The sequence below is a fragment of the Pelophylax lessonae genome (genome assembly GCF_965119305.1).
Source record: "Pelophylax lessonae genome assembly, chromosome: 5".
Lineage (NCBI taxonomy): Eukaryota > Metazoa > Chordata > Amphibia > Anura > Ranidae > Pelophylax > Pelophylax lessonae.
In genome coordinates, this window is record NC_138772.1 from 309,249,464 (window position 1) to 309,274,665 (window position 25,202).

Below are 25,202 nucleotides of genomic sequence, written 5' to 3' on the forward strand. Positions count from 1 at the left end.
CACCTCAGGCCCAATGCCTGGAAATCCTGCTACATACATTTAGGAGACACATTTGTATTTATTTTGTTTCATTTGCAATTGCAAATTTTGTTACATTATTTATACCAAAAAACTGTCAACATGACACTCTTAACTTTTATACAGCAATGACCTAATGATTTGGTGCCCTTACAAATAATTCAACACTATTTTATATACAATTACCATATACAATTTATTATTAAGGTCAATCTGCTTTACCCTCAGCATATAAAGGCAGAATTCACATTATGAGTAAAACAGCTAATGCAGACAAGGGGTCCCAGTACTGTATATTATAAAGCACTGTGTCTTTTTGCAAAATTAATTGTAATGAGATTGGCACACCTGAAGTCTTGCCTGATATATTCCTATATTGTTTACCTTCAATTGTCTCTAATCATATCTAAGACACAGCATAGCTTGGATGCTTCTCAGCCTCACTGTAGCATGCTTATCCTTTCCAAAAGTGGCACAGGTGTAGTGCGTGCTCCCTTTTACAGCATTGCTAATTCACTGCACTGAACATGCGGCAAGGATGTGTGGAAGAAACAATATGGCTTGAGCCACTATTCATGACTAAACCCAGGTACTTCAAATAATGAGGTGATTCTAGCGATGATTTATGAAAGTTCAGCACTCAGTCGAATTGTTGTAAACATCTCACAATAGGAATGCCAAAAGAGCACATTGGGGACAGCACTTCAGTGGATACCCAAAATGTCACCAAAAAGTTGAAGGACAGGACCACAACTGGAAATGTAGACACACCACAGCAAAGTGAAAGAACACTGATGGACTGGAAAAATGGTGACAAGTGAGTTTGAGTTTTAATGTGCACAAAAGCCAGAATGGCTCCCTTCTACAGGAAAGCAAAGACAGACCTGGTTTTGGATCTCTCTGTAATTTCTGCACTAAAATGAGAACAGCCAGGGTTCTGAAATCCAAGATGGGTGAACTTCCTCTTTTGGGTATGAACATGGTGAACGGGTAAAAAATATATTATAAACCATGGTTTCTACCCTTGTGGGTAGACAGGGAAACAAGCTAGAAGAATCCCTTGCTGTTAACAGCATACCAAATAAATAATATCTACAATCTGTTCAAAGAGTCGTCACCTCAAAGACCCTTAACTAGGGTGTCTATAATTGCGAACTAGCAAAAGATGCATGTGATAGCAAAAACACAAAGCATTTACCAGACTTTAACTGCTTAGAGAAGTATCTTTTTTAAAAATAAATTTCAAGGGACAAATCCCTTCTTTTACTTCCCCCCATAGGAAACTGAATTCTGCCCTTCTCCCTGTGCAGCTTGTCCAAAAGTTGCACAAGCCATAACTCTAACTCCAATGACAAAGAAAGTTGAATACCTGAATCTATATGTGTGCATTCATCCCTGCATGCTTCTTAAAATGTTAGAGCTGGTCATCAAGTACCGCTAGTAAGGAGGGAGAGGGTGGGAAAAAATGAAATGGCAATATATGTGTGGTAAGTCCATAACTGAAAAGCTTGCAAAGTACATAATGTAAAAGCAAGCCCAGAAGAAAAGGATAATTTCAATCCCACACACAAAGTGGGCAGTTGGCAACACTGTAGCACATACCACAAATGTATCCTCAGCACTTTAACAGAGGAAACCTCAACCCAACATAAGGCTGTTATTGTACATGTACATCAATGAGTTGTAGAGAGAGGAAAACTGCCTCAGCTCTGGACTGATAACTGAGCAAAGTCTTGTGTGAACCGTAACACATACTATAGCCACTGCAAATTGCAGGATAGTCGCAGAGAAAACAGAAGCAACAACAATTAACTTAGGAATCTGTACGGCTTGGCAAAGTGGAACATTTTCCAGCATTTCCATATCTGGCCTGAATTAACCAGTAGCTGTAGATGATTGAAGACACTTGAAGAATTTTAGAGCTGTCGTAGAGAGAACACCAGTGTAAACTGGGAAAACCTGTGCTGGTGGTTGACTGGAGATTTCCAGGATTTCACATGTTAGGCATTAATATATCAGCAGTCATTGATAGTAGAGCTATCTTCCAAACTGAGAACAACAGAGGTAAAGAAAACTCTCCTGAGGACACTTGCAAAAAACTGAGGCATCATGGTTGTAGGAAAGGTCATCCTCAATATGCAAATAAATTCAGGGCATCGGCTTGACACAAATATGGGGAGATATGATTACTTATATATAAATACATAAACAATAAGGAACATTGAGTGGAAAGATTTTCAGTTTAGGTTTACCACATAAGATGCAAGAGCACGCTCCACCACGGAAGGAATAGAGGTTTAATCTCATCAAACACATAGGGCTCCTTACCAAAAGAGCTGTGAAAATGTGATATAGTTTTTGACAGAAACTGGCACTAGAAAACTTGTTTGTTGTGTATTTCAAAAATTGTTGAATGTGTTTTTAAAAGCACATGTTAAGCTAAGAAATAATATAGTAGAATGTTGCTCCAGTGAGTGATCTTTGGGGAACAGAACATTTTTTTCCTTAGATAATGGTATCCTGTTTACTTCATGGCATGCTTATCTGTATATAATAGAAGGTTTTTTTCTTTTCTCTTTCCTTTATATTTTTTGCAGAGCTTGATAGACCTGTCTGTTTTTTTCAAACATTCTGACATTAGCAAAATTGCAGTGTTTCCTAGATTTCCCTTATTGCCTGGAATTGCTAATTTAATATGGCAACAAGACAACTACAAGGATCATCCTTTTATGTTTGAAAGACATGAAAAAATTCACGTTATTCTTGACTTTTTTATTAAAATTTGCAAAATTAAGATACACAAAAAAAGCAAATAAGACATTAAATACTAAAATATTAACACTTAAAAAATGCTAAATGAAGAGCAAAACTAGAAAAACCTCATAAATCTCTCTTGTGTAACTGGACACAGCATGAGTTATCTGTAAACATTTACAGACTGAATGATGTTGTATGGCAGCTGCCCCCAGTGAGTTTGAATGGACCCTGTAAGAATGGCAGGCTTTATTTTCTCACGTCTTCGGCGTTCTCTTGTTGCTCCTTCTCCAACCTCATTTCTTTCAATTCCTGCCTGTATTTCCGTTCGATAAAACGTTTCTGATGAGCCATCTGGGGGAAGTTATCTGGGGAAAGAAAAACAATGACATCACCTACATTGTGCCTGCTGTAAGTCAGTGTGGTTTATCTGGCATGCCAAACAACAGCTATGCCAGAGCTCACAATGTTATTCAGACAGACCCTTTGAAAAACAGATGTGCCTTTAAATATATAATAGGAATTGTTATAGAAAATCTAATTTGACTGCACTATGTGGCTATCAGTGATGAAGATTTTAAAAGCATACTTGTAGAAGCACTTCTTATTTTGTCATGCTAAACAAAGATCCTGCCAAAGTCAATATATCGTTGGAGATGAAACAGCTTCAAGCACGTTACAAATGAGCACTGCAAGGCTTTAACTGCAGTAAAGGAAACACACAAAAGACAAAAATAATCTTACATTTCTCCAAGGCGTCCATAGCAGCTTGCATCTCAGCCTGCTGAATGCTGAAAGAAAAAAAAAAACTCCAATTAACCTAATTACCTCCATCAGTTTTAAGTGAGCTCTTAAATCCTTTTAAGCGGCAATAAGAAGAGAAAATGGGAAAGGGATACGCATTACTCCTTGAGGGTCTTTGAAAGATACAATTGAAAACCTTCCAACATTAAAAAGATAGCTATGTTTCAAACTTATTGGCAATCCTAAAAGTTCTTTCCCAGTTTACTATTTTTTGCTTTTCTCAGATATAGCCAACAATCAGACACTATTTTGTTGTCTGAATAGCATTAGTGGTCCCAGTACAGCAACAAGATGAGGTAGCCTAATGAAACATCTTCATTAACAGCACACCTGTGTTGAGCATCCAATAGTTTCCTTCACTGTTCAACATTTGATTAATACTGCAGTTCACTTTTTTCATGTTTTCCACCTGTTGCACCTTTGCTGTGCCTTCTTTATTCCTTCTATTTCCCCCTTTACATTCTACTTAACTTTTTTATACTTAAAATGTTACCGATTTCATGACTTCTTTATTATAAAGTATAAAAATTGCATGCCTGAATTACTTCAATCTAAAAACATAGGTCCTTTTGCAGCAATTTGCATGCAGTAAAGTGTTAATAACACACATCACTGTATGTGTTTATATACACCTTTAACACAAGTGCAAGTCTCCGTGTATTAAACAAGTTTATATGTGATTTTGTTCTTGTTATGCAAAGTGGAGTAAAGACTTTAACCACCTCAATACTGGGCACTTAAACCCCCTTCCTTCCCAGACCAATTTTCAGCTTTTAGCACTGTTGCACTTTGAATGACAATTGCGCGGTCATGCAACACTGTACCTAAACCAAATTTATGTCATTTTTTCACCACAAATAGAGCTTTATTTTGGTGGTATTTGATCACCGCAAGGTTTTTTCTTTTTTGGTGCACAAATAAAAAAAGACCGAAAAGTTTGAAAAAAAAAAAGTTTTTTTGTTTATGTTATAAAATTTTGTAAATAGATACGTTTTTTCCTGCACTGATGAGCACTGATGAAGCCACACTGACAGGCACTGATGAGGAGACACTGATGGGGTGGCACTGATATGCAGCACTGATGGGCACTGATATGCAGCACTGATGGGCACTGATAGGTAGCACTGATATGCAGCATTGGTGGGCACTGATAGGCGGCACCGATAGGCAGCACTGGTGGGCAATAATGGGCACTGGTGGGCAGCACTGATAGATGGCAATAATGGGCACTGGTGGGCAGCACTGATAGATGACAATGGTGGGCAGCACTGATAGGGAGGGCACCACTGGCAGGCTCTCTGAGCCCCGATTGCCATCCCTGGTGGTCATGGGTGGGCATCCCTGGTGGCTCTAGTGGCGCCCCCCCCCCAGGGCTGCACTGGTAATCAATGTTCTGATTACCAGCACAGACCACCCCTGTGATCAGTGGGTAATTAGCAAAACTCACTGATCCCCTGGCTGCAGCACAGATCGTCTTCGGATCTGTGTGAGGAGAAGAAGAGATCAAAGCCGTTACAATGGCTGTATTTACATTACATGACAGCTGTGATTGGACACAGCCGTCATGTGACCAGGAAGGCCAATCACAGGGCCCTCCTGCCAAAACTTGTTGCTATGTGTCCGAGGGACACAGGCACATAGAGATCGCGCCGATGCGCGTGCCCGCGGTGGCGCAATCTCGCTCCTTCTGCAGGACGTTCGGGAACGTCTGATCAGAAGGACGAGACTCCCATCCGGCCACTGTAAATATACGGCCGGGTGGGAGTCTCGTCCTTCTGATCAGACGTTCCCGAACGTCCTGCAGAAGGAGCGAGATTGTGCCGCCGCGGCGCAATCTCGCTCCTTCTGCAGGACGTTTCGGGAACGTCTGATCAGAAGGACGAGACTCCCACCCGGCCACTGTAAATATAGGAGGTAGTTAAAGAATATAGACTTTACATGATACAATTGTGCTAAAATGGGCATATACTGACAGTAAGGAAAATCCAACATTTTGAGTTGAACTCCCATGACTAAGCCCCGTGGGCAGGGCGAAACATGTCGGGGGTGTGGCCTGGATGGAATCTAGGCTGAGGCTGCTTCCACTCTTTACATGAGGGTTTTGTGTGATGTGTGGCTCTTGGGACTTCTCTTCCTTCCTCATTAACATTTTGAGTTGTCACTGGAAGAGGAATAGAAGGTGAAATCTTATAATGCAAACAAATCTTCTGGTGACAACTATCTAAGCCAGTGTTTCTCAACTCCTATCCTCAGGACCCACTAACAGGCCATAATTTAGGTATTACCTTGGGGAGATGCAGACTAGAATACTGCAATCACTGAGCAGCAAATTATGTGATGCATTTCAGTTATCTTGCAAACCTGGCCTGTTAGTTGGTCCTGAGGACAGGAGTTGAGAACCACTGATCTAAGCGGTATCTCAGGAGGTATCTAAGGTATTTCTCTCACTTTTCCACAGCACTGAAAGTCAAGGGAAATCCCCCTAAATTTTGGCTTTAGGTACATTTTAACATGCATTTCTGTACAAAAATGCAATATGTCAATATGTCCTGTAAAAAAACAAAAAAAACAAAAAATGAACTGCAGAGCAGAAATGTGATCTAGCTTCATAGCAATCCCCAATATTTCTACATTAAAGCCCAACTCCAAGAATTAGAATAAATCTACCCTTGCTGTGGGTCCACCCGCACTGCAAATTTTAACTGCTCATTAATTCTAGGGGTGCAGGAATAAAGAATATTACTTACCTTATTCCTTGACCTATAAGCTCTGTCCATATGTTTGATGGTTCCGGCGAAGCCTCCTATCTAAGGCACTCCTAGCAATGTTTCACACCCCTGCCTCCTCCACGTACAATTCAGGGTTAATAGCCTTGCATTGTATGTGAAGACACTGAGTGACCACCCACCATCCGAAGTGCTGGACCAGAACGTAAGGTGAGTAAAGCAGCTTTTTTCACTGTCCCCTTCTTTATGAGCATTTATATATTCGTTTTTTCTTTTTTAATTCCTGGAGTTTAGCTTTAAATGCACTGTACCTAGCAAAACATATACATTTTGTTGCAGGAAAATGGACAGGAGTGAACAAAGCTCTTACCAAGAATGACTAGCCTGGCCTCAAGGTATGTCTGTGTTGGAAGTCTAAACTGTTTTTTTGTTTTTAAATATCAAAACTGATCAATAACTGAGCCTTGAAATGATGCAAGGCACACAACCTACATTTACCCAGCATTGCTGTTGTATATCAGACCCTCCACACTATTTTTTTATTACTAATCTGGGACCTTCTTTGCTTTTCTGTCTGCAAAACAGGGAAGGTATTCTAACATACCCCCTACAGATTCCTTGCTGTCTTTCATATACGGAAAGCCTGGAGTATCAGCATGTAAATATTAAAACATTTTTCACAGCAGGCAAAGGAAGATGTTCAAGAACACATCTATTCTATGTGGGGAATTCCCCAGAATCAGACTGAAGATTTATGTTAAGAACCTTTGTACGGCTTTTACCACTATTCTATTATGGGGAGAGTTTTCCTCACGTACTGTCATAGTGACAATACATTTTCTAACTTTAGCACAGTTGCCATGTTTGCTGGATAACCGCAATTAATTTACCTGAATAACAGATTCAACTTTTTCCCTGAAATGGCTTTTTACTTCTAGCCACATAACTTCACAATAAGAATATTTGCCACATTGGAATAAAAATAGAAAGCGTAAAGTTGTACAAGCTGCAGCACATTTACATTTTTTTTATTTTCTAGGGTGAAATGCTGTAATACTCATCACTTACACAAAACAGCATATTATAGTCATGTCTTAATGGACTGAATATATTAAAAAATGCTTAAAAACTGCCTGTTAAAGTTGTCGCAATGGGGTTCATTTACTAAAACTGGAGAGTGCAAAATCTGATTCAGCTCTGCAAAGAAACTAATCAGCGTTCAGGTTTTTTGGTCAAAGCTTGATTGAGTTTTAGTAAATCAACCATAATGGTAGAGGTAATGACAAGTAAAAGTGTGGTAATGCAAAGGCAAGAAACTGGAGTTAGAACAGGTGCATCTGAGCTGCTGCCTCCTGTGTAATGCCTTCTGAGCCTCAAGAACACAGCCTGGGAAGTATCTGCAAACCTCCATGTAGCCCAAGAAAAAAAGGGAGAAAGGCTGGTGCCTTTGGGCTGGGGTTGACCATGTGATTTAGTCTACACTATTTAAGCTATTTTGTGTGACTTATTTGTTAGCCATGAGTAAAGCCTGATGGCCGAAACAGGTTGGATTTATGACTGTTGTTCACATGTAATTATAAAACAATGTTTTAGCTGACTTTCATGGCACCAGCCTTTCTCCCAAGAAACTGGATTTGGTGGGTTGGAAAGATTTCTAAAATACATTTTCTATCTCTGCTAATAAGGCAAAAAAGAATAGAAATATCCCAGCATATCCAGTTACTGCCACACAGGGTGTAATGGAAGATGTTCTGACATGCACTAAACAGTGGATGTGCGTGTTGAGTTTGTTCAAGAATCGAATTGTTCTTTCTCAAAGGCTTAAGTTCCCTAGTGTATGGCCAACCTTAATCACGTTGTAGAATTGTGATTTTTTTCAGTATCTGTATGATAGGAACACTTTAATCTGAGCTAAAAAAAGCAATAATGAAAATAAAAATTAAACAATACGTGCACAGCCCTTACTAATAACATTTCTTCTGGATGGTTTAAACAAATCTCTAACAGAATTCAGTCACAGATGGATGAGAATAAGAGCTGTCAAAGAGCACAAGGAAAGGGGATGCAACATGGATTTTCTGTCAACTTTTCCTTCAAAGATGTCATGTTGCTTGAGTAATGTATATGGCTTTGTTCATAGGTATGTAATGAACTGACAATACGTGTATGATTTTGTTAATTACAGCTGACACTACAAGCAGAAGGGTATGGTATTGCGTTCGTCATAACTAACCAAGCATAATAACTCAATATTGGTTTTTACTTTGAAGTCATGGCAGGACAGGGCCAGTGAGGGAAAATAACTTATTAATGTGTGTGATGCGTATTGCTGGAGCCACTCGATTAGAAACCTTTCCAGCGTTATCTATTAATCAAACATAAAGAGAAAGCTTTTAAATTACCTTGGTCCTTTACCGCAACCAATTCGCTCTCCTTTGAAGTACACAGCAACAGTATAGGTTCTTGCATGGGAAGGGCCTACAGTCTGTAGAGTCCTGAAACACGATAAAATAGTTTTCAATTTATTACTATCGTGCACTATCTGTACATGAAAAACTTGGAGCTTAAACATTAGTTTCAGATGCTGAATATTTGAACTTTGTCTCCTGATCCCTTCATAACATCTAGAAATTTATATGTGAAAGTTTCTGGAATTTATATGAACAAAATATATGTGAGATAAAGTTATAACTGGAAAAAGAGATATATCCCCCACACAGCTGACTTTCTGATAGTAGTTACATTGAAGGGCACTGCAGTCATCCTCTCCTTCTGGCAACATTGATAGCAAGGAACAGTTTACACTCAAAGGATAATTCAATCTTATACCATGGCGTTTTCAAACAATGCAAAAGTGTCATTACTGTCATACTTATTTATATATTGTTAAAGAACAGCTTCAGACAACTGCAAAACTGCTAATGCAATTAAGGAAACATGACTTCTTTTACAAAATCAGAATTTTACATAGATTCTAACTTTTTCTATTTTTGCAGGATCTACAGCAGACAACAGCAAGGTTTCTGAAAGGAGCTGCACCTTACTTACAATTGTTTTGTACTCCGCTTGGAATTCAAAAAGTTTCCCGGAGACTGAAGTAAAGTCAGTTCACAGAAACAAGTTTCTTTTATATGCCCAGAGGCATTTTTCTTAAGAAGTAAAGTCTAACTCAATCCTCAATTTAAATCAGCTAAATACATTCTAAGTGCAGAAAATCAAAAGGCATTTAATGTCTTACAGTTTGTTTTCTTTTAAAGCGGCCACAGCCCAGATAGAAAAATCTTTCTCTTACCAGCAGCTGCAAAATGGGACCCTTGTTCAGAAGCAGTGGTCTCATTGAGGAAGCAGTGGTCTCATTGCTGAAGTCCACCACAATTCTTGCTGAACCAGTATATATAGCCCTACAATCAGAAAATCTATTGCTTCCCACTCATTAGAGAGCTCTGGCTCTGACTCAGCAGGAGGCATGTCGGGCCTATGGCCTATTTTTAAAGAATGCAAACTGTAAGATTTTGTACACCTTTTGCTTTGATCCAGCTGTGATACATTTAGCTAACTTATAATGAATATTTGGCCCATTTTTGGCGAATGGGAAAGAGATCTAAATAATACCTTGACAATAGCAAAAAAGAACGTATACTGTATACGTAAACGTTTTTTGCACATAAATTGTTGCTTTGCAGTAAATATCAAGAAACCACATATAAGATCTTGACTCGCTGATATAGGACTCCTACCGTCCTACACCCACGGTCCTAGCCCATGTTTAGGTAAAAAAGTGAAAAAAGACAAAAGATGTATTCACAGAAACTGTAAAATTTTTAACCACTTATACCCACCAACATCAACAGATTAGGGGGAGTCCTTTCTAAATTTTAGTGCTTATTAAGCACTGATGAAACTATGAGTAAATATGTTGGATCCTCACCAGAGATAGTCTATAGATGTAATATAGCTATATATATATAAAGATAGGCTTGTACACAGCCACAGAACTGAGAAACTAGGTGAAGATGAAGGCCCAAATGTGACATACAAATGTGGTAATTGTTCCGCATGGTGAGTGGTTGTTTCCCCAATAGTGAGTGGTTTAAGCCATGCTTCCACTTTGATTGTGCCAAAGGTGTGGTCTATTTGATGACCTGCATCTATGGCGCTTTCCACGTGAGGAATAAACGCATACATGACCAGATTTACTACACAACAAAAATCATTACCCCGATCAGCAGACATGTAGGTTTGCTACACAATTATATCACAGTAATGCAGTTTATGGCCTTGGATAAAGTTTTGGAAGACCCATGGGGAGGGGATTTTGATAAGCAGGTGCTCCAGAGAGAGGCTAGGTGGATACACCCTCTAAAAGTCAACGTACCCCCTGGAATGAATGAAGTAGTTAGCTTTACACCTTATGTATAGTTAGGGGTGCTTGATTCATCTGTTTCCAACGGAAACAGATGTGTTATATCCTTTACGAGTAAACAATTTTCAATCAGTTACTAATAAACTGATATAAATTCACATTAGGATGGTGTGGTTGCCCCCAGTGGTGGGTGGTGATTGCACAGGGGTTTGTTACCTATGCCTTTAATACTCTAAAATGGAGGGGTAAATTGTGCCCTTTTACAAATTGTGGTACAGTGTGTCTGTGTTTGGCATCACATTTGCTGGCTCCTGGTGTGTTGTAGGAGCATGGTCGGAGTCAGGAGTAGGGCTCCCATAGGCGCTGGTGCAAAACCCAGCTTTTGCTGGTACTAGGACGTCCCTGTCAATTTCCTTTGAAGTAGGTAGTAGGCGGAGTTGTGCGCATGCCCCGGCCCCTTGCCAGTTTCCTGTGCCTAGAGGGCACAGTGTGTGCAATGGTTCAAACTATATCCGGGAGGCCATGAATGCTATGGCATTTCTAATAAATTTGAAGTGGTATACCATCGCACTTAGTGATTTTTTGAATTTTGTTGACACAAAATCTTTGTAACCTCTTGAAAAGGAAACATACACACTAAGTTTTGGAAGTCTAGTGTACAGACTGTGAGATGCAATAGTGCAGCCATCTTTGAGAACATTTTTATATATTAGAGGTAGGCTCTAATCGTCTATGGGTTTATTCAGTGTACAGCTACATGATAGAAAGTGTGAAGGAGAGAGATATCTATGATTTCTCTATGTTTGATAGATATACTTTTCCTGGATGAAAAATAAATCTATAACTAGCTAAAAGATTCCGGATGTGAGCATTCTCTGACTTGGCAGTGATGTTGTTCCACTAGATGGATGTTACCTTAAGGTAATGGAACAAACTGGGCTTTTTTATATTACATTAGTATCATGCTGACCTAAAAGTGGGACTATAGTACGGTGTACTACTGTATTTGTAGTTTTCTTTTCTTAAAAAATGGTATAGTGCCTCCTTTTGGTTTTGGTGTTTACTGCCCAGTGAAAGGAAACCACTGCATTTTGAAAAAAAGAGTAGAATGTTCACATTTAGCTGTATTCCCTGATTTGCATAGGGGAGGTTGGTGTAGGGTGGGACAGCATGCTAGGAGACCCCTCAAGGGCCCTGAGTTCTGAAATCCCCCCCCCCCCCAACTCAGACAGTCCATCTGGGACTGCCACTTTTGGGTATACAATGGGATGACACAGACAATGAATGAATCTATTAATTATGTTATATCATTTAGATTACTCTCTGTACACAAAGATACTGATGGCTCCTGAAGCAGTGGACTATGTCCAGGGAACACAACAGGCCATAGAAAATCAGTACCCTTGGAAAGGATACATCGTGATGTTAAAGTAATTTAAAAATGTATGGTTTGTATGGTATTTTGTAAAAAAACAAAAAATATAAGTGTAATTTTCTATATATGTTCCATTTGTAATAAAAAAAATGTGCATTTTTTATGTAAAATGTTGTGCCTCAAAGGTCCCATCTGCACAACATTTCTCAGGTTTATATTGTTATAGGGATGTGGCACTTAATATATTTTAACCTCATTTTGGGTCTATTGTAGGACTAATAGCATTTTGTTTATAATGCATGGGAAGGTGTACCTGTGTAAGGATAAGTACACTATTGTACCATACAAAATGCTCCCTCTCTATCACACCTATCTGATCTGACAGTTTGTATCCATTCTGTTCTCTAGTGTATATCAAGCGTGTCTCTTCTCCTTTGTATTTTATTATATGACATGCGGGCATAAACTGACTGTAAGGTTTTCAATGGCACAACAAATACTTATAGTCCAAATGTTTATGTTTAAGTCTTTTCTCTGTCATGCCGATGCAAACCTTTAGGCTCCGTTCACATTATAGCGTATGAATCACGGGCAGAACCGCCGCGGTTCCGCCCGCGATCGGGAGATTTGCCGCGGTTCTGCCCGTGATCCATACGCTATAATGTGAACGGAGCCTTAAAGTGGAGATCCACCCTAAATTTATACTTACCTCCATCTTCTCGCTCCGGGTCACCTGAAAAACAAATGGATAATTGCAATTTTTTTTTTTTTTTTACTTACCTCGTATAGAAGAAAATATACTTACCTTACTTCCTTCTTCCTCCCCTCGGCGGCCACGGCGATTCGTCACTTCCTGGCTTTGCAATGATTCCTGGGAGCGATGACGTTCAGCTCCCAGGAATCAATGCGCCTGCACCGGCCTCCGACGTCAGTTCCGATGCGCGCGCGTCATTCCCTTCTAAACAGCTTCTGGGCATGCCCAGAAGCTGTGGAGGGATGACGCGCGCGCGCGCACCGGAAGTGACGGCGGGGCCGGTGCAGTGCATCGTGGGACCGAAGAAGATGGAAGAGGACGCAGAAGAGGATCACGCTGGCTTCAAGCTGCCCACACCTGAGATGGCAGCGCTGGACAATACTTTTTCAAGGTAAGTATTTCTCCTAAAAGGTAAGTGCAACCTGGGACAGATCAGAGGCTAGCCATTGTGGAATGTACTAGCCCTGACTGTTCCGGGGGTATTTTTATTAAAAAAAGTATTCCCAGGGTGGAACTCCGCTTTAAATAAAGAAAAAAAGCAAACCTTTAAAAATACAAAAAAAAACCCCCCAAAAAACTTTCATAATACTTTGCATACCTTTACCCCCTTGAGTCCTTTTTTTTAAAATTCATCTTGATAATACACTGAAATGTATGCATACTGTTACAGAAAATAGAATATTAACAAAAAAAGTAAGCAGAAGAAATGTATGTTATCAGATACCAACAACTGTACAGTTACCTCGTTTAGTCTCTGCATGCAAAACACTGCTCAAAGTACCATAGTTGTTTGTCAGCTTCATAATTCATGTATTTCATTTTAGGCAGCCTTTAATTTTAGGTAATTTCCTCACCAGTAAAAATGAAGCAGAGATCAGAAGAGGTACTGTACTGAGACGCAACCTAACAATACAGTCACAGTGTCTGATAACATAATTTCTGCAAAACTATTCAAAATAACTGACAACAACCCTCTGCATTGTGCATACATTCAGCAGCACAGACATTAGGAGAAGATTGGACTGGCGGAAATCAGGGACGTTTTTTATGAAAGATTGTTTCCTGCGAAGCTCATTCTAAACATACCAGTAGCAACAAATGGTCGAATGATCATATATTTAATGCATTGTTTCAAACAATCTTTTCCTTAAAATGATAACCATAAAAAACAAAGTTTTTTTCATCATTCTTTAAAGAAAAAAATAAATAAAACAGCAGCATAATTCTAGTCACCCATTTAACGCAACAGATTTTTGAGCAATACAATTTTTACATTTTGTTAGTTGTTTGGTCAGCATTGGCAGTTGGGCTTGACAGATTAGCCTACTGGCATAAATGTGCATGATCCATCTTTTAAGAGAGTAAAACTAGGCACACTGTGACCAGCAAATGCTAGGGATCTCACAAAAAGAACTCTGCACAATCTACTTAATTTTTGCTGTAGTGGGAACACCTGTGGGACTATTCATCTATACTCTGGGTCACAAGATGTGAAAATCCTGTTTCCAGATTTTGTAGAATTTAGGAAGTGGGACTCTCTTCTCTGCATAATCACATACTGGAAAACAGCATGTACAAGAATACTTGATGTTGGTGACCATAGAGATCTGAAATGCTGCTGGCCTGGTGCCTCATAGAAATATTTATCTCCCTATGATGCTGATGGATCTACTGGAGTTGGCCCTTCCGGTTCTCTCTGATCAGGTTATTGAGGAATTGGAACACCCGATTACTGTGGAGGAACTCCACACTGCAGTGGCTAATCTTCCATTGGGCAAGAGCCTGGGGCCTAATGGTTTCACAAATCAATAATATAAAAAATGATTTCCTTCTCTAGCTGACCCCCTTAATAAGTATTTAAACTCTATCACCTCCAATAACCCATTACCTCATGAGGCTCATTTAGCAAACATAACAGTTTTACCAAAACCAGGAGGGGACCCGCAGAGGTGCGCCAACTATAGATCCATTTCCCTGTTAAACACTGATACCAAGCTGTTAAGCAAAAACTCTGGCAGTGCGCCTACAGGATCACGTAGCGTCCTTGGTGCATCCAGGCCAAACTGGTTTTAGTTGGACGTGAGGCCAGGGATCATACTGCTCAACAACAGTTCCTTATTACATTAGGGAATGGGGGAAGGAGCTTGGACTGGAATTTACCCCATCTGAGAATGATCCAACAGATCATTAAATTGGCTCATACTTCTATTAGCTACCGCACCCAAGAATCTTCCTTTAAATTCCTTACCAGATGGTACAAAACGCCCTCCCACATAGCTCAGATGTTTTCTACTGCTAGTGACCGTTGTTGGAGAGGATGTGATCAACGAGGCACGTTCCTCCACATTTGGTGATCCTGCCCTAAGATTAGAATATTCTGGGAAGCCGTTAACCCTCTGGATTAAAAAAATTGTCCCTAAGACAGATCTCAAATCCTCTGTTCCATCTCCTTTTTCCTGGGATTTCATTTTCCTTGCATTAAATGCTGCAAAGATTCTAATTCCCAGAATCTGGAAGCAATCTAATTGCACTACACTGTCTGATTGGAAAAGGGAAGTGTATGTCATTATGGAAGCTGAACAATGGATCCACATTGTTAGGGACCAACAAGAAAAATTTTGAGATGTATGGTAGGGGTGGATGTACTATGATAGAGATACCAAGTGATTGAGTGTATTTTCCCTCTGGTCTTATAGTAACCAATTTGTATGTCATGAAACAGATTAACATCATGCCTTATCCCTTTAAGTTAGAATTTATTGTGTGCAGGTAACAGTTAGGCAGGTAATCTCTCTTTCTCCTATTCTCTCCCCCCTATCGTTACTCTCTTTATTCTCTCCCTTATTTTAGTTCTCTGGCATGTTTTAGTCTAAGAACTGCCCTGCCCGTAAAAGGTGTTTTCTTACATGTTGCGTTGTTTTGTTTTTCATATGGGTTTTTTGATATGGGTTTCTGCATACAGCAGAAGAGATGTCAGTCGCAGAGACTCTTGGTTTATTACATTGTTCAATAATGTATAGAGCTTGTTTGTGTACATGTCACACAGCATATTATATGTTTTCAGAGAACATTTATCCTGTTATCTTTATTTTGTTAAAATCAATAAAACTTGATTATACAAAAAAAAAAAAAAAGAAACATTTATCTGTTAGATTTTCATTTATAACAAAGCACTTTCCAGTAAATCAAGTAATTAAAGTAAAATAGTAAAGGAGGAATGACACACTAGAGACCGTTGCTTTTCTTTAGTTATTCTTATCCTTGAAATCGTTTTATGTATGGATGCCTCTTCTCTAAAGCATATACATAAAATGCAATTTTCTATCCTTCCACCACAGATGGACATTAAGAAAATCACTTGATTCCACCATCAACACAGACAGCGTTGATGGGGGAATACCTTCCGCCACCCTATTGTGTTCTGCCTTCCCCACCGGCAGAACACAATGATCACTGCTGGCGAATAAAGCTGCCAGCAGCGGTTGCATTAAAAAGTCAGACAGTCTGGTTGTACTGCAGTCAATCAATAGATTGACTGCAGTACAACCATTCTGCCCACAGATGGATCGAATCTTGGCTGGTCCCTGCTGAAACAGTTGAAATTTGATCCACCTATGGCTGGCTTTAATGACCTTCCCTACTAGTAGCATTAGATGTTTCATAGCTTTAAAAGTCACTTATGTCCAGCACATTGACAGAATATTAGACTTTGAGAAACCACTAAAAAAAAGTTTGAGGGAACCTTTCATAAAAGAAACAAGGAAGCTTTCATTGCTGATCTGTCCTACTGAAAATGCTACTGTAGTTTACGATCTTATATTCTGATCCCTCAGCTTCAAAACATTGAATCACTGTCCTGGAATAAATGCATAAATGTAGTATTGATAGAAACAGGTCAGAAATGGCGGTTAACATATTTCTCTCATAACAGGTTTCCTTTATTATTATTATAAAAAATGTATATAGCGCCAACAGTTTGCATGGCAACGTAAACAATAAAAGGAGACAGCACAGCTACAATACGATTCAAGACAAAAAAATTAGGAGGGACCTACTTGTGAGAGCTCACAATCTAATTGAAAGGGGCAAGTGATACAAAAGATAAGACCTGCAAAGGCTGATCTCTCATCCATGCTGCTCAATAATATGCCTAGCTCAACGTACCTGCCCAGCATCATAAAGGTGTGAAAAAGGCAGAGGTGAGCGGAATCCTGATAAAATGGGTATATATAGATAGATAGATAGATAAAGATATATATATATATATATATATATATATATATATATATATATATATCTCAGGAGCTTCAAAAGGGAGCTGGATAAATCTAGTGGTAATGTAGAAAAAAAATTAAATATGATGTTTGAAACATCCCACATTATATCAGAAATTATTATTATAATCAGACTAATAAGGGATTGTTTTGGATTTGCTTTCTCAGGTTTCAGCACTCTGCATATTTGTATTTACCATACACATTGGTGCTGGTTCCCTGTATCGACCAGGAATCAGCCAGTTTATGAGTGTTTCTTGCTGACCATGGCTTCTAAATGATGAGGAATGAAGCCATATTGATTATGTTTTCTACATGCTGGATCACAGCACACAAGTGATGCCACTGCATTGCTCACTGCAGGAGTTAGACAAGGGACATCACACAATCAGAGGCAAGTGGTACACACAGAGATGTTGATTTTGTCTATTTTATAAGTCTTCTAACACAAATGTGCTGCTTTTGTATTATAGAACATATAGAAAGAAAGAGGAGTCCGATGACTGTTTTTCTTAATGTGTTAAAGTGTTATAAAAAAAAAAAAAAAAAAATTAGGAACTGCTCTAGAACTGATCTACATAATTTTTTTCATATTATTTATGCATACATGCAATGCTAAAGAAAAACGTATATTATTATATTAAGATATACTGTATATACTATAGCATCTTCATCCCATTTGCAAGCCTAAGGTAACAAAAATATATACTTGTTGAAACGTAATTTATACAGATCAAAATATATGATTATCTGCTTAGCTTTCTTTGTTCACTTGCAAGACAATCTCACTCAAAAGCTACCATAACACAATCAGACTATCTTGTTATATACAAGATTAGATTACATTAAAAATGGATACATTAACCACAAAAGAAAATGTTTTGCTTTCCTCCAAACAGCTTGAAGTAAGCTAAGGCTGGCCATAGACGGTTTGAATCTCAGCTGGTTCAACTGTTTAATGTACCAAGTTGGTCAGTCGATCAACATGGGTACAACCAGCCTGACGGTTTTTACATGCAATAATCATGGTCTTCTCCCAGCCGGGATGGCTTTCCCTGCCCGTAGTTGCAGGAAAGAGATTGGCACAGTGTATGGCCTGCTTAAGAAACATAAGGCTCCTTTCACACACTCCGTCCATTTCTCTCAGCGGGGGATCGAGCCGCCGATCCCCCGCTGAGCAGCAGGAGGACAGCTGTGTCTCCGTGCTGTGTGCAGAGACACAGCTGTCAGTTCCCCATGCATCTCTATGGGGGAAATTGGATGGGAACGGACCATCGCTCCGTTCTCATCCGATGCCATCCGATCCGATCTGCTGGACAGATGGAAAATAGGGTTTCCATCCGTCCAGATTTGACGGATCGGATGTCAGCGGACATGTCTCCGCTGACATCCGATGCCCCAATGCATGGGGGGACCGTTCAGATCCGCCAAAAAAACCGACAGGCGGATCTGAACGGTCCGCCTGTGAGAAAGGGGCCTAAGAGTTTTGCTTATATCTCCAAATGAAACAAACATGACTGACCCATGTATACTGCTATATACAGTGGGGAAAATAATTACTTAATCCCCTGCAGATTTTGTAAGTTTGCCCACTTACAAAGAAATGAAGAGTCTATAATTGTTATCAAGGGTGTATTTTAAATGATAGAGACAGAATATCAACCAAAAGTCCAGAAAAAAAACATGACACAGATGTTTTAAATTGAGTTGCAGTTTGGTGAGTAAAATAAGTATTTGATCCCTAAGCAAAACATGACTTTGTGCTTGACAACAAGGGTTTCTCCACAAAGTACTGAGGTATGATGTTTCTTGTAGTTTGTTACCAGGAGAGAGATATTGGTTCACTCTTTACAAAATTCTTAAGGTTTCCTGGCTGTCGCTTGGCAACTCGAAGTTTCAGCTTTCTCCATACATTTTCTATAGGATTAAGGTCCCATGACCTTAATGTGCTTCTTCTTGAGCCACTCCTTTGTTGCCTTGGAGGTATGTTTTTGTTTATTGTCATGCTGGAAGACCCATCCACGATCAATCTTTAAGTTTGTAGTCCTGGATTTTACAATATATGGCCCCGTCCATTGGCCCTTTCAATCTGGCAAAGCTGGCCTGTATGTTTAGCAGAGAAACAGCCCCAAAGCATGTTTCCATCTCCATGCTTGACTGTAGAGATGGTGTTCTTAAGGTCATTGTCAGCATTTTTCTTCCTTCAAACACGGCAAGTCGAGTTAATGCCAAAGAGCTCAATTTTGGTCTCATCTGACCACAGCACTTTCTCCCAATCCTTCTCTGAATCATATCAATTTTCATTAGCAAACTTCAGACGGGCCTGTAAATGCACCTTCTTAAAGATGGGGACCTTGCGGATGCTGCTGGATTTATATCCATGGCAGCGTAATGTGTTACTAATAATTTCTTTGGTGACTGTGGGCCCAACTGCCTTGAGATCATTTACAAGCTCCTCCTGTGTAGTTCTGGGCTGATTCCTCACTTTTTTCATGATCATCCTTACCCCATGAGGCAAAATCTTCTGTCTCTATCATTTAAAATACACCTATGATAAAAATTATAGACCCTTCATTTTTTTTGTAAGTGGAAAAACTTACAAAATCTGCAGGCGATCAAATAATTATTTTCCTCATTGTATAAACACAAACTGTAAAAATAAAGGGGGTGATGCAATAAATATTTTCTGACATTACAGCTGGATTAGAAATTCCTGGGCCAAACTAATAAAAGCTGTGCAAGTTTTCTTGCTATTTCCGATGTGGGATACAAACTCAGGTAGTTCCTATGTGTGACACTTTTACATCCTGGTGCTTTGGCTGCGACTAAGAAATACTGCCATATTGGTAAAAAGATATTTAATTTTTTTTACTACTTATATGTTTACTAAATGTTTAAGGTTACAACAGAAAAGTGAAGCGATCATATAAGGTGCATCAAAACCTCCAAATAAAAAAATGTATATGTATATATATACACACACACACACACACACACACACACACACACAGTATCTAACAAAAGTGAGTACACCCCTCACATTTTTGTAAATATTTTAATATATCTTTTCATGTGACAACACAGAAGAAATTACACTTTGCACACTTTACACAATGTAAAGTAGTGAGTGTACAGCTTGTTTAACAGTGTAAATTTGCTGTCCCCTCAAAATAGCTCAAGACACAGCCATTAAAGTCTAAACCGCTGGCAACAAAAGTGAGTACACCCCTAAGTCAAAATGTCCAAACTGGGCCCAAAGTGTCAATACTTTGTGTGGCCCCCATTATTTTCCAGCACTGCCTTAACACTCCTGGGCATGCAGTTCACCAGAGCTTCACAGGTTGCCACTGGAGTCCTCTTCCACTCCTCCATGATGACATCACAGAGCTGGTGGATGTTAGAGACCTTGAGCTCCTCCACCTTCCCTTTGAGGATGCCCCACAGATGCTCAATAGGGTTTAGGTCTGGAGACATGCTTGGCCAGTCCATCACCTTTACCCTCAGCTTCTTTAGCAAGGCAGTGGTCACCTTGGAGGTGTGTTTGGGGTTGTTATGTTGAAATATTGCCCCGCAGCCCAGTTTCCAAAGAGAGGGGATCATGCTCTGCCTCAGTATGCCACAGTACATGTTGGCATTCATGGTTCCCACAATGAACTGTAGCTCCCCAGTGCCGGCAGCGCTCATGCAGCCCCAGACCATGACACTCCCACCACCAGGCTTGACTGTAGGCAAGACACACTTGTCTTTGTACTCCTCACCTGGTTGCCGCCACACACACTTGACACCATCTGAACCAAATAAGTTTATGTTGGTCTCATCAGACCACGGGACATGGTTCCAGTAATCCATATCCTTAGTCTGCTTGTTTTAAGCAAACTGTTTGTGGGCTTTCTTGAGCGTCATCTTTTGAAGAGGCTTCCTTCTGGGACAACAGCCATGCAGACCAAGATATATGCAGTGTGAGACGTATGGTCTGAGCACTGACAGGCTGACCCCCCCCCCCCCACCCCTTCAACCTCTGCAGCAATGCTGGCAGCACAAAGAGAACCTCTGGGTATGACGCTAAGTATGTGCACTCAACAGCTTTGGTCAACCATGGAGAGGCCTGTTCTGAGTGGAACCCGGCCTGTTAAACCGCTGTATGGTATTGGCCACCTTGCTGAGGCTCAGTGTCAGGGTCTTGGCAATCTTCTTATAGCCTAGGCCATCTTTATATAGAGAAACAATTCTTATTTTCAGATCCTCAGAAAATTATTTTGCAAAGAGGTGCCATGTTGAACTTCCAGTGACCAGTATGAGAGAGTGAGAGCGATAACACCAAATTTAACACACCTGCTCCCCATTCACACCTGAGACCTTGTAACACTAACGAGTCACATGACACCGGGGGAGGAAAAATGGCTAATTGGGCCCACATTGAAACATTTTCACTTAGGGGTGTACTCACATTTGTTGCCAGCGGTTTAGACATTAATGGCTGTGTGTTGAGTTATTTTTGAAGGGACAGCTAATTTACACTGTTATACAAGCTGTATACTCACTACTTTACATTGTAGCAAAGTATAATTTCTTCAGTATTGTCACATGAAATGATATAATAAAATATTTACAAAAATGTGAGGGGTGTACTCACTTTTGTGAGGCCAAGAGAAAGAGGGTCTCACCAAGGGGTCTGATGTGCCCCATCCAGAAGCCAAGAGACAGAGGGTCTCACTGAGGGATCAGAAGTGCCCAGCCAGAAGCCAATAGACAGTGTCTCTCAGAGGGGTCCAGAGGTTCCCCAGTTAGCAGCCAGGAGATGAGAGGTTTCGTACCAGGAGTCAGGTTGACTCCTATTGGGGCGTCAAGAGTACCCCAATTCATACGCCAGAAGTGGGCCGAGCGGCAGGGTGCTGTGACTAAAGGCTAAAATAGTCAAAGTGAGCAGCTTGTGTCTCCTGCCCTCCAGTATAGATACATACAGTGCTTTGCGAAAGTATTCGGCCCCCTTGAACATTTCGACCTTTTGCCACATTTTTTAGGCTTCAAACATAAAGATATAAAACTGTAATTTTTTGTGAAGAATCAACAAGTGGGACACAATCATGAAGTGGAACGAAATTTATTGGTTATTTCAAACTTTTTTAACAAATAAAAAACTGAAAAATCGGGCGTGCAAAATTATTCAGCCCCCTCAAGTTAATACTTTGTAGCGCCACCTTTTGCTGCGATTACAGCTGTAAGTCGCTTGGGGTATGTCTTTATCAGGTTTGCACATCGAGAGACTGAAAATTTTGCCAATTCCTCCTTGCAAAACAACTCAAGCTCAGTGAGGTTGGATGGAGAGCGTTTGTGAACAGCAGTTTTCAGTTCTTTCCACAGATTCTCAATTGGATTCAGGTCTGGACTTTGACTTGGCCATTCTAACACCTGGATATGTTTATTTGTGAACCATTCCATTGTAGATTTTGCTTTATGTTTTGGATCATTGTCTTGTTGGAAGACAAATCTCCGTCCCAGTCTCAGGTCTTTTGCAGACTCCATCAGGTTTTCTTTCAGAATGGTCCTGTATTTGGCTCCATCCATCTTCCCATCAATTTTAACCATCTTCCCTGTCCCTGCTGAAGAAAAGCAGGCCCAAACCATGATGCTGCCACCGCCATGTTTGACAGTGGGGATGGTGTGTTCAGTGTGATGAGCTGTGTTGCTTTTACGCCAAACATAACATTTTGCATTGTTGCCAAAAAGTTTGATTTTGGTTTCATCTGACCAGAGCACCTTCTTCCACATGTTTGGTGTGTCTCCCAGGTGACTTGTCGCAAACTTTAAACAACACTTTTTATGGATATCTTTAAGAAATGGCTTTCTTCTTGCCACTCTTCCATAAAGGCCAGATTTGTGCAGTATACGACTGATTGTTGTCCTATGGACAGAGTCTCCCACCTCAGCTGTAGATCTCTGCAGTTCATCCAGAGTGATCATGGACCTCTTAGCTGCATCTCTGATCAGTCTTCTCCTTGTATGAGCTGAAAGTTTAGAGGGACAGCCAGGTCTGCGTAGATGTGCAGTGGTCTGATACTCCTTCCATTTCAATATTATTGCTTGCACAGTGCTCCTTGGGATGTTTAAAGCTTGGGAAATATTTTTGTATCCAAATCCGGCTTTAAACTTCTCCACAACAGTATCTCGGACCTGCCTGGTGTGTTCCTTGTTCTTCATGATGCTCTCTGTGCATTAAACGGACATCACAGTGCAGGTGCATTTATACGGAGACTTGATTACACACAGGTGGATTCTATTTATCATCATTAGTCATTTAGGTCAACATTGGATCATTCAGAGATCCTCACTGAACTTCTGGAGAGTTTGCTGCACTGAAAGTAAAGGGGCTGAATAATTTTGCACGCCCAATTTTTCAGTTTTTTATTTGTTAACAAAGTTTGAAATATGCAATAAATTTCGTTCCACTTCATGATTGTGTACCACTTGTTGATTCTTTACAAAAAATTACAGTTTTATATCTTTATGTTTGAAGCCTGAAATGTGGCAAAAGGTCGCAAAGTTCAAGGGGGCCGAATACTTTCGCAAGGCACTGTATATTGATATACACAGGTTTGGCACTCTTATTTCTCTGCAATGTTTAAAGAGGTCCGCAAAACTAGATAAAAACCATGTGCCAATGGACTTCCAAGCAATAGGAAAGAAATATTGCTTTTCTGTGGCCTGCATGCTGTGGCAGAATTTTTAACTGAAATGCATGCTTCTGATGCGGGCTACAACTGGATGTGCTAACATAATGCGCATGTTCAGCTTGTAAGCGCAAAGTGGGGTGTTTTAAAGGAATGAATTATTCCCTGAGCTCACTACCAACACCCCCTGTGGACATGAGCTCCTCACGTAGAACCTTTGGCCCATGCTCACACTGGGGATGCACAAATAAGAAGTTAGGGGGGAATCAAGGCAATGCTAAACAGGAGAGGAGAGATCAACTGCAGGGCCGGACTGGCCTACCGGGATACCGGGAAATCTCCCGGTGGGCCGCCGGCCCTGGGGCCGCCTTGGGGGCCGGCCGCTTTAAGCATTGGGGCCGCTGTGATGATGGCAGGCAGCCCCGGCCCCCGCTGCGCTCAAGAGTAACGGTCTGACTCTTTCTACGTCAGCTGCTGTGAGCGGCATGACGTCACATCCGGCGGGGGCGGCTGCGCGGCGGTGGATCAACTGACTGGCTGAGACTGTCACCGTGCCGACGCCGATCCCTCCCACACAGAAGACGCGCCAGCAGCAGCAAGATCGCTGGTGAGCCTGAGGTCACACTTAGACTGAAGAGGAGTGAAGAAGACAGAGAGACTGAATGAGCAGCTGCGGAGCAGAGCCTGAGAGTGACAGCCAGAAAAAGTAAATGGGCTGGGGGGGACCTCATTGCGTCCTCTTGCATTTGGGGGGGGGGAATCAGCATATTAGGGCCCCTACTGCTAACCTCCCCCTAATACAATGATGCTGGCCTGACTTGCCCCCCCTCCCCCTCATACAATGCTTATCTGCCATCCCCCCCCCCGGGGCCCCCTCCCCTCCCCCTAATACAATGCTGATGCCCAGGGGGGGGGGGGGTGGCAGATAAGCATTGTATGAGGGGGAGGGGGGGGCAAGTCAGGCCAGCATTGTATTAGGGGGAGGGGATGAAACAGCATTTTATTAGGGGGAGGGGGCCGGGGGGTCATCATTTTATTAGGGGGAGGGGGGTTTGTCCAACATCCTCTGACATCTTCTGTGCATGTCGGCTCAGCCTCTGACATCTTCTGTGCATGTCGGCTCAGCCTCTGACATCTCCTGTGCATGTCGGCTCAGCCTCTGACAACTCCTGTGCATGTCGGCTCAGCCTCTGGCAACTTCTGTGCATGTCAGCTCAGCCTCTGACAACTCCTGTGCATGTCGGCTCAGCCTCTGACAACTCCTGTGCATGTCGGCTCAGCCTCTGGCAACTTCTGTGCATGTCAGCTCAACCTCTGACAACTCCTGTGCATGTCAGCTCAGCCTCTGACAACTCCTGTGCATGTCAGCTCAGCCTCTGACATCTCCTGTGCATGTCGGCTCAGCCTCTGACAACTCCTGTGCATGTCGGCTCAGCCTCTGGCAACTTCTGTGCATGTCGGCTCAG

General features: G+C 41.0%; 1 protein-coding gene across 1 annotated transcript in view; it reads right to left on the bottom strand.

The window, feature by feature from the left end:
- Nucleotides 1-2,812: 2,812 nt before the first annotated feature.
- The window catches only part of DROSHA (drosha ribonuclease III), a 649,328-nt gene continuing 626,938 nt past the window's right edge, over nucleotides 2,813-25,202 (bottom strand). The window contains exons 30-32 of the mRNA XM_082259249.1: nucleotides 8,705-8,797; nucleotides 3,517-3,563; nucleotides 2,813-3,140 (exon numbers count right to left, since the gene is read on the bottom strand). Coding sequence (XP_082115375.1) covers nucleotides 3,022-3,140; nucleotides 3,517-3,563; nucleotides 8,705-8,797 — 259 coding nt within the window. The 3' untranslated portion in view covers nucleotides 2,813-3,021. The remainder of the gene's footprint in view (nucleotides 3,141-3,516; nucleotides 3,564-8,704; nucleotides 8,798-25,202) is intronic.